Source organism: Lipotes vexillifer, unplaced genomic scaffold (assembly GCF_000442215.2).
Source record: "Lipotes vexillifer unplaced genomic scaffold, Lipotes_vexillifer_v1.1 scaffold49, whole genome shotgun sequence".
Lineage (NCBI taxonomy): Eukaryota > Metazoa > Chordata > Mammalia > Artiodactyla > Lipotidae > Lipotes > Lipotes vexillifer.
This window is the reverse complement of record NW_006790551.1, coordinates 5651212-5661461: the sequence shown is the minus strand read 5'-3', so window position 1 is coordinate 5661461 and position 10250 is coordinate 5651212. Positions and strand designations below refer to the sequence as shown.

Below are 10250 nucleotides of genomic sequence, written 5' to 3'. Positions count from 1 at the left end.
AGAAGTGCCCAGGCAAGGAATGCCGGGAGAGCCTGAGCTGCTATTCTGAAGCGTCGAGTAGATAGGGTAGATGTTACAAAGGTGGGGCAGAATGTAGGGAGATAACCTGTTCGGACAGGTTATCTTCGAAAAAGATAAATCTTCGAAAAGATTTCCCCCAATCCCCTTTGGGAATTGAATGCAAAGGCAGGTAAGCGCATCCTTCACCTCCAGGAGCAGGCAGCCAGCCAAGGAGATGTTGTCGTGCTCCACGGCCAGATGCAGCGCCGTGCGCCCCGACTTCCGCTCCTGAGCGTTGACGTCAGCCCCTGCGCCCACGAGCAGCAGCAGACACGGCAAGCTGTTGCTCATCATGGCCTCGTGAATGGCGTTCAGACCTGCAGCCCAAGCACAGGCACGGTCACGGGGAGGGAAAGCTGTCGGGGGTCAGCATGTCGAGTGCCGACAGAATCTCTCCTTCAGACAGTCTTTTCAGGTGCTGTAAGTCAGTTGTTCTGCATGTAAACCCCGACTCCTTTCACGTTCTCAGGAGACACCGAGAGCATATAAACATTCTCCGAATAACAGATGCTTTCTATATACCAAGACTGGTGTTTGCTCAGGCCTTTGCTTTTTCCTCCTACTGACTGACTGTTCCAAATCATCTTTAAAGGAATTAGCTATAGCCAGCAATGGAAATTTCCATTAAGAGATGATGAATTCCAAGTGATTAAGGAAAGCACTTTGGGGTGCCAATCAAATAACACACATTTACCAGAGAGCTACTTTCTGTGTAGAAAGCAGAGAAGGTTATACCACGATGCGTGACTGTCTCTTACCTTCCCCGTTGGGGTGGTTGATAAGTTGTGCTGCCTTCTTGTGCTTGAGTAAAATACTGAGAATTTTATCGTGTCCTTCTTTGGCAGCCAGGTGCAAAACAGAGTTACCCAAGCGGTCCAAAAGGCTCAGGTCGGCCCCGGCCCTCAGCAAGTCCTCCACCACAGCCTCCTGCTTGGTGATCACTGCCAAGTGCAAGGGTGTCTGGGGAGGACAGGCAGGAGATGACACTGGTCAGCGGCATACTTGTAACCCACAGGCTTATTAGCTGTGACTGCAATAGGTGGAGTCATACTGAGGGGCCATTTCTCATTCCCAGATTAACTTCTCACCTTTGCAAATGAGTTACTCTCTGTTCCACATCATATGCTAGTGAAGTATTGGGATGGCCAAAAAAGTGCCTTTGGTTTTGAAAGTAAAAACAAAAGACACATTTTTCATTTTCGCCAAGAACTTTATTGAACAACGTATTCACCCTTTTGTTCTACTACCTTCTGCCATTTTTCAGGCAACTTCATAATTCCGTCTTCCCAAAACTTTTTTTTTTTTTTTGCGGTACGCAGGCCTCTCACTGTTGTGGCCTCTCCCGTCGCGGAGCACAGGCTCCGGACGCGCAGGCTCAGCGGCTATGGCTCACGGGCCAAGCTGCTCCGCGGCATGTGGGATCTTCCCGGACCGGGTCACGAACCCGCATCCCCTGCATCGGCAGGCGGACTCTCAACCACTGCGCCACCAGGGAAGCCCTATCTTCCCAAAACTTTTTTATCTTTTTGCACAAAGAACTGTTCCAGGTGCCTTTTACAGTCTTCCAGGGAACTGAAATTGTTTCCGTTAAGAGAATTTTGTAAAGACCGAAATGAAATCTGAAGGCGCGATGTCTGGTGAATACGGCGGATGAATCAGAACTTCCCGGCCACGCTGTAACAGTTTTTGCCTGGTCATCAAAGAAACATGCGGTCTTGCGTTATCCTGATGGAAGATTATGCGTTTTCTGTTGACTAATTCTGGACGCTTTTAGTTGAGTGCTGCTTTCAGTTGGTCTAACTGGGAGCAGTACTTGTTGGAATTAATCGTTTGGTTTTCCAGAAGGAGCTCATAACAGAGGACTCCCTTCCAATTTCACCATATACACAACATCACCTTCTCTGGATGAAGACTGGCCTTTGGTGTGGTTGGTGGTGTTCATTTCACTTGCCCCACGATCTCTTCCATTCCACATTATTGTACAGTATCCACTTTTCATCACCTGTCACAATTTGTTTTAAAAATGGAACGTTTTTGTTACGTTTAAGTAGAGAATCGCATGCAGAAATATGGTCAAGAAGGTTTTTTCCCCGCTTAACTTACATGGAACCGAAACATCAAAGTGACTGACATAACCTAGCTGGTGCATATGATTTTCAAAGCTTGATTTGGATATTCTTAGTATGTCGGCTATCTCCCGCGTGGTATAACGGTGACTGTTCTCAATTAATGTCTCGATTTGACTGCTATCAACTTCAACTGGTCTACCGGACCGCAGAGCATCGTCCAGTGAGAAATCTCCAGCACGAAACTTCACAAACCACTTCTGACACGTTCAATCAGTCCCAGCACCTTCTCCATACGCTGAACAAATCTCTTCTTGTGTTTCAGTTGCGTTTTTACCTTTCTTGAAATAATAAAGCATAACAGGCCGAAAATGTTGTTTTCTTTCCATCTTCAATATTAAAATGGCTACACAAAAAAATCACCAATTTTGATGTCTTTTTTTAAATGCATGCCGATATGACAGCTGTCACATACAATCTAACAAAATTGTTTTGAATGAAGCTAAAGACAACCAAGTGCTATATGAGAGCCGTCTTACGGAAAAACCGAACGAACCTTTTGGCCAATCCAATATATACACTGGACTAACAGTTAGTCGTTCAATTATCAAGATTATTTTTTATATTTACAATTCTTAATAGCTTTCTTGCTTCTCACTACAGCCAAGTGATTGTTGATATGTTAACTCATCTATTAGTAAATTTAGTTTTCTTAAATTTCTAGGAGTCTACCTTCAGCTGAAAAATCGTATGTTAACAAATCAAATCAAGGCTATGGTTTTACTCAAGAAGTTTAAATAAACTGCCCGATAGAAAGCAATTAACAAAGGTGCTGTCATTCTATACTGACATGGAAAAAAAATGTGCTAAGTTAAAAACTACTGTTCCATGGACTGGCTCCACGAGACCAATCGATAGAACTCTGCCACCCCCATTTTGGAGGATTCTCCAAGTCACACTAGGACCAGAGAACTACCTCTCACTAAGAGGGCTCAGACGGACAAACAAGCTGAGTCGCTGACACCTAATAAGTGTGTAAACAGTCCATTTTTTTACCCTGCCCACGACGCAGTGCCTCAGTGAATGCAAATGAGATGTTTTGAAAACTGCATGTTTTCAAAATCAGTTAAGACAGACACAATCATGGTAGTATCTTTCAAAGAACTGAGGCCGCTGACACAGAACAGCAACGTATTTTTATACAAGTCAGGCTATTTTCACAGAAGCCTGTGAAATCCAGCCTGTCTAGTGACAATTCGCCTAAATAAACTTTCCTTCTCAGTAAGCAGTTAGTGGCTGTAGCAGTGACAACAGGTGGGCCACCAACATCCTGGCCGGGGCATGGCACATGTAAACAGGATGAAAGATGCTTGTGTGTGCTGCCTAAGTCTCATTACAGTCATTATTTTTTTTATAATTAATTAATTAATTTTTGGCTGTGTTGGGCTTTGTTGCTGCGTGCGGGCTTTCTTTAGTTGCGGCGAGTGGGGTTTACTCTTCGTTGTGGTGTGCGGGCTTCTCGTTGCAGTGGCTTCTCTTGTTGCGGAGCATGGGCTCTAGGTGCGCAGGCTTCAGTAGTTGTGGCACACGGGCTTGGTAGTTGTGGCTCACAGGCTCTAGAGCTTAGGCTCATACTTGTGGCGCACGGGCTTAGTTGCTCCGCGGCGTGTGGGATCTTCCCAGACCAGGATCTAACCCGTGTCCCCTGCATTGGCAGGCGGATTCTTAACCACTGCACCACCAGGGAAGCTGCTACAGTGATTATTTAATATAACAGAAACGGATTTTTTTTCTAAATTTCCACTCTCACCCTTATTTTTTTCATCCCTTAGAACTATATCCTGGCTTGAAATGAATCATGTCCTCAGAACTTTAGACATTATAGCCAAGAGCCTTCCTCTCAAAAAATAAATAAGTAAATAAAAGCTGTGTTTATAATCAGGTATGTTATTTGGGGAGATGGGAAAAGGAAAGAGAATGATACTGGAAAAAAGATCTGAAATCACATGATACCATTCAGACATTTAAAATTATCTGTAGCCTCAATATAAGTTTCATATCATACAAAATCTCTTACCATGAGTAAAAAAAATTTTTTTTAAGTTTTTTTTCCTATGATCCCATGAAGGTTTTCTGTGACATTTTAGGCTTTAGATCTTAAACCCCGGGATTATATCTTAAGCAATTACACAACGTAGGAATCCAGGAACTTTTCATGCCATGCCTGCTGGCATATGGACTTATGCAGACATTCTGCAGAGCCAAGTACACAAATGCCCCAGCAATCCCACTCCTGTCTGTGTATCTGACACAAATCCACAAGGGCACGTGGGTGAGACTCTTCACTGAAGTACTGTCTGTGCAGGTAGGAAGAGAGAAGCTGGTTCAGTGTCCACTGTTGGGGAACAGGTACACAACAGGTGGAAGACGTCAACTATGGGATCCTCTTCAGGAGTAGAAACAAGGAACTAGCTGTACACACAGGTGCGTGGATAAATCGCATAAGCAGTGAAGGCAGAAATATAGTGACATGTAGCACAAAGCCACTTATGCAATTTAAAAATACGTGCATGAAGAACTATATGGACACACACAAATGAGTGCATGTAAAACTGATGAAACCCAAATAAGATCTGTGGATTCTATCAATGTCAATTTCCTGGCTTTGATACTGGACAAGAGTTATGCAAGAAGTTACCACTGGGGAAACTGGGTGAAGGGTACATGGGACTCCTGGTACACTTTTTTTTTTTTTTTTTTTTTTGGTAACCACCTATGAATCTATAATTGTATTTAAAATTTAAGAAAAAGGTTTATGCAAATCAGGAGCAGTATGTATAATATAATGTGGACTGTGTGTAAGGATATACTAAAATATCTGTCTATTTGAAGTGATATATATTTTTATGTAACCAATACCTGGGAAAATACTTATAAACACAACAGTTCTATTTGGGAGTGGGGCTGGGAGACGCATGTGCTGCCAGGGAGGGTAACCTTGATCCTCTAGTGTATATCCTTATGTACTATTTTAAAAACTATGAATACATATTATGTTTATAATAATTAGAAACATTAAACAATACATGCGTAAAGACCCCACTAATGTTTTACAGGAACATATGCAAATAAAACAGTTGATATCACACACACTGGAGTTGTTGTTTATGTTGTGGGGAGGGAAATGGGAGAGGAAAAGAGGGTTTAAAGGGAACAGGTTTCAGAAATATTTTCAGAAAAATCTTAACCCTATGCACTTGGATTATTTTGAGTGTGTCTTTCTCTAGAGGGTGGGTGGCAGAGAGATTTGATTGTGACAGATGGCCACAGAAATGTACTAAGATTAGTGAAAGGTATTCTGGGAGAATGTTTAAGACAATTGCCAAATAATCCAAATTACTTAGGGAACTGTCTAATTTCTCATCAAGAATAGCTAAGAGAAAACCTTTACAACAGATAAATGAAAGTCTGAATCTTAGTGGGTTTCTAGTTCTCAAATAAAAGTTGCCATTGGGTGTGTGTGTGTAAGACCTAAAAGGCAAACCAGGGGGATCCTGAATCCTTGCCCATCAGTGAGAACAATGTAAGGTGGGGAGAACGGACCTGCATTCTCCTGAGACTCCCCAAATCAGAAGGCACACAAGTGTCAGAGGTGGTGTTTGAGAGTTTTTGTCTCCAGCACACTGGAGAGTCTCAATATATGTATCCAAATGATAGAGTAAGGAGTTTGGCACATAATACATCACAACTACTAATATCCTGTTGTGCGGTGTCCTTTGCAGGTCCTATTTATAAACAGAAATACAAGCAATTCCTTCAATCTGACCTCCAGGCAGTGAAGTTAAGCTGCCTCTGAAAGGAGGACTGAGAAGTGACAACATCCCATCTCTAGTTTTATTTGTACACTTGGGATGGTGAAAAGGAACAATCAGTCCAAAAGCCTGCGAGAATCAAGCTCTAAGGGCCAAATGACTTTCCAAATACCAGCAACACCCAAAATGGTATATGAAACGCTGAAGAAGCTACCCTTTAAATATGTATCTAAAATTAGACCTCATCCTGGTTATTTTATGAGTCAGCAAAGAATCCCCAACTTCATTTTTCCTTTGATCATAAGCATGACAGCCAAAGAAGAAGCCTAACGCCTTACATGCACTACTTTCCCTCATCGGGAAACACCTGTATCCACAGATAGAAACCTATCGATAGATACATGCAAACATTTCAGGACTTCTGATTTGAGGAAATAAAAATGATTCACATCACCTGCTCTAAAAAATTGAGAACCGGAACAGACACCTTTACTGTGTACATAATTATGCATGATGGTTGTCTGTATTTTTAGAGTAAGGGATGTGCTTGAATCAGGCATCCGAGCATAACACAGAGGCCAAGGAAGACTGGGAAGTCACTCTGTTTCGTGTGAAGGGAAGGAGAAAACAGGAAAGCCGGGGCAAGACCAGGAGGCTGTAGAGAAGACTGATGGGGCCGGGGAAAGGCAGCAGGAAGAGAGAGTGCCCCGGGAGGGAGGGAGGAGGGAGCAGCTCTGGAGAGCGGAACCCTGCTGATGTCCTGCTTGCGTGGTCCCTTAGCCAGAGAGGTTGGCCCAGGTCTGCCGGCTCCCTACACCCAGCATCCAGGCTTTGGTTCTGTCCAACAGTTTTAATCTCCTTTCCTCACCTGAAATCTGCATGTGCCCAACAGGCAGCCTCACCGAGTCTCCAGTCAACTGCCCTATCTGAAATATTTGAAGACCTCTGTAACAGAGGTCCTGAAGCTGCTTTTGAGCCCACCTAATTTCTATTTAAACCTGATTTGGGCAAATCTCTTTGGTGTCCCCTGTTTTCTTCACCTTGAGCCTTCTGTTTCTGAAAGACACTTTTTCCTTCTCAAGCAACCTTTTTACCTTTCTGTATTCTGATTCAGCACCCTTCATTTGATATGCATTTAATCTAGATGCTGTCAACATGTTTAGCAGACTTCAAAATTCTTGTAAATCACTAGCTTTTCAAACTTAACTTTTTTTCAATTGCATTTTTTCTTGACAGATGTGACATATTTATTCTATGCTGGATCGACTGCTTTGGCAGACTTCTGAAGTTTAAAGTTTGCAGTCCCCCAGCAGGATGCTGAATTTCATTGTGGGGTGATTGCTATTACACCCACAGATCAAAGGATCCTAATTCATAAAAGAACATTCCCACATAATGGGCTTTTAAGATATTACCTTCCGAGACATTTTGTTTTATTAACTGTTAACGTTATATGCTACTGTTAAGAAACACGCGCGCGCGCGCACGCACGTGCAAACGATGGATTTTTATACAGTTGTCTCCTTGATATTTCTGCTTACCTGGTAGAGATCATTTCTCATGTTGATAATTTCTTCAGAAATCAAGCCAGATGTGACTTGTAGCAGATCTCTCACAAGCTGAGCATGAAGGTGGATGATGGCTAAGTGTAAGACACTGGAACAAAAATATAGTAGCAATAATCAACTAAACTGTTCATGGAAAAAAAAAAAAGATTCCCAAGGTAGGATTAGACTCCCAGACTGTATCTGGCTCTCATATCTAGTTTTCTTTGGCCCCCAAGTGTCTCGAATCTATGAAACATCTTGTATCCAAGGTGGGGATGCTTTACTGCCTACTCATTTCTAGTACCTGCCTGCTCTCTGGTCTCTGGGGGCATTCAGTTTGGACCCTTGAGGTGTAAAGGAACCCGGGCTTCGAGACAGAGAAGCCTATGTTCAAATCCCAGCTCTGCCTCTGTGCCTTGCACTTCCTCCTCTAACTTTTCCCTGACTTAACCCAACACACAGGTGACGTGTGTAAAACGGCTGCACTAGGATCTGTTCAGAAGAGTGTAGATATCTCACCTAGCTCTGCCACCTCCTCCCAAATACAGTGTGGTGGCTTTTTAAGATCTTCCTAGATCCCAAAAGGGGAGAATGGAGTCAGGTTCTTAACTATTGGGAGAAGACTCTAGACTCAAACTTCTTAAGGAACAATGTAACTGTATTTCTCCACCGAATTAGTCCCTCTGCCTGGAGTGGTTTTGATCCGCTTCTCTGCCTCAACGGCACCTCTTTATCCTTCATATGCCAGTGCAAACCGTACATCCTTGGAGAAGACTTCCTCAACTTCCTAAGCAGAGCAAGCTGTCTCCCCTAAAGCTTACTGCTTGGTTGAGCGACTGCAGTTTTCTATACATCTTCCTCCCTCTCTGGCCTGTGATCCTCTCAGAGGCTGGTTCCCTCTGGGTCAGCCTCATAGCCCTAGCACACAGTTTAGGCACTAAAATAAGGATGACTGAACAAACTTAGGGCTAACACTAATGAGGCTGAAAATATTGGCAGGTGCCAATCATCACTCCTAGGAACAAATTTTTTTAATTGTTAAGAAAACTTATAATTAATTGGAAATGACTCAACAATAAAAACTGGCTACTATTTGTTTAGAGCTTCTAATACCAGACCACACCAAGCACTTGACATACATTATCTGACTAATCACAACAACAAATCTTATGAGGTAGGTGATATTATCCTTATTTTCAGGTGATGAAGGTGAGACTTAACGGGTATAACAGAACTCAATCCAGGTCATATATTAAGTCCAGGACTGTCTTGCCCCAAAGCCATCTCTTAATCCCTTAAGCTCTCCTGCTTCAGGGGCACATGGGCATCGCTCTGCAGAGTTGCAGATGAACATCTAGGAGGATGAACCCTCCAAAGTATGGACAGATTATGATGCAGAGCACTCTGAGAATCCCAGGGTGGCAGTACATACGGGATTTGAGGCACAGGCTAGATTTTCTCTAAAGATATTAGGTGTCGTTTTATTCAGGCCACCTTCTTGGAAATAGCAAGTGTGTATTACCTGGGATTAACATTGACTCAGGAGAGCCTGAAAAACTAAACTGTGACTTCGTTATTTGAGAGATTTTTTAAATGAATGATTTCAGGGTTTCAGTACTGTCTTTTGAACCGTAGGGCTGGAAGAAGACTGCTGAAAAGGGCCCAAAGTCTGACGCAGACATGATGCACATATACCAAGAAAAAGGTCGTACTTCAAAAACTGCCTAAAAATTTCCATGTGCAGCTCAGCATTTTGTAGCAGAAGTACATTCCCCCTCCCCCATAGATTTTCACACCCTCATGGGAATTTCCCCAGTACCAGAGGCTTTTATTATTTTTTTTCTCCATTGTATTTTCTGTGATGACTAACGGCCACAGGATTCAGATTATTAGCCGAATATGATAAACTCAGTGAAAACAAGGGACGGAGCTGTGAAGACCAAAAGCTATCCCTTGTTTATATTCTTACGAGGACTCCTCTTTGGTCTCCCCAGGTCTCACCCCTCTGGCCTCCAGCTGCGACAAGCCCCGCAGCCCTGCTTGCGTAAGTATGTTTGGGGTCCAGGGTGGAGATTCTAAGGGTTCATATCCTGCTTGGGCAGGGAGAGCCACCTCCCCAGCCTCTCCACATGCATCCAGGTCCTTACAGACGTCTATACCTTCCCCTCAGTGCCCTCACCTGAATGCATGTGCCTGTGTCCCTTTCCACAATCCTCCCTTCGAACACCAGCAGTCCCTTTCTAACTTACCTGTGCTCATCTTTCTTAGGCTCATCAGCAGGTCCCTAAAAAAGTCACCTTAAATGCTACTGTCCTGTCTTGGTTAACTGCTTTCTCTTGTGGTTATATGCTATTGAATACTAAATGGATTATTTAACCCTGTAAAAAACATTCTACTGTTCATGACATTACACAAAGAAGGCTGTACCGGTTCCTCTCATACTGTATTAACAAGGCCAGTGGTTACACCACATCCTTGGTTAAGCTGCAAGGAATGAGAACAAAGGTCTCTGTCTGAAACCCTGAGGCTGGCACTTTCCTAAAGCATTTGGTTCAGTTAAAACACAGTGCCCAAGAGCTCTTCCACAGAGAAGGATTTCTCATTGCTGACACTATTTTGGGAAGGTTTTAGATAAAGCACTTGACTTGGATTTGAGGGCTGCTGTCACTCGTTATTTTTATAGGCTTTTGAGATCATTTTAGAAGTCTCAATGAAAGGACTAGGAGAACCGTTTTAGAAAGAAGCCAGGTGTCTTTGCAAATATA

At 43.1% G+C, this 10250-nt stretch overlaps 1 protein-coding gene across 3 annotated transcripts in view; it reads right to left on the bottom strand.

Annotated features, from left to right (window-relative positions):
* NFKB1 (nuclear factor kappa B subunit 1) overlaps positions 1-10250 on the bottom strand; it is a 125179-nt gene that overhangs the window by 9810 nt on the left and 105119 nt on the right. For all 3 annotated transcript variants that reach the window (XM_007463813.1, XM_007463812.1, XM_007463814.1), the window contains 3 exons: positions 7480-7594; positions 819-1020; positions 208-377 (listed from right to left, as the gene is read on the bottom strand). In XM_007463813.1, the coding sequence (XP_007463875.1) occupies positions 208-377; positions 819-1020; positions 7480-7594 (487 nt within the window). The remainder of the gene's footprint in view (positions 1-207; positions 378-818; positions 1021-7479; positions 7595-10250) is intronic.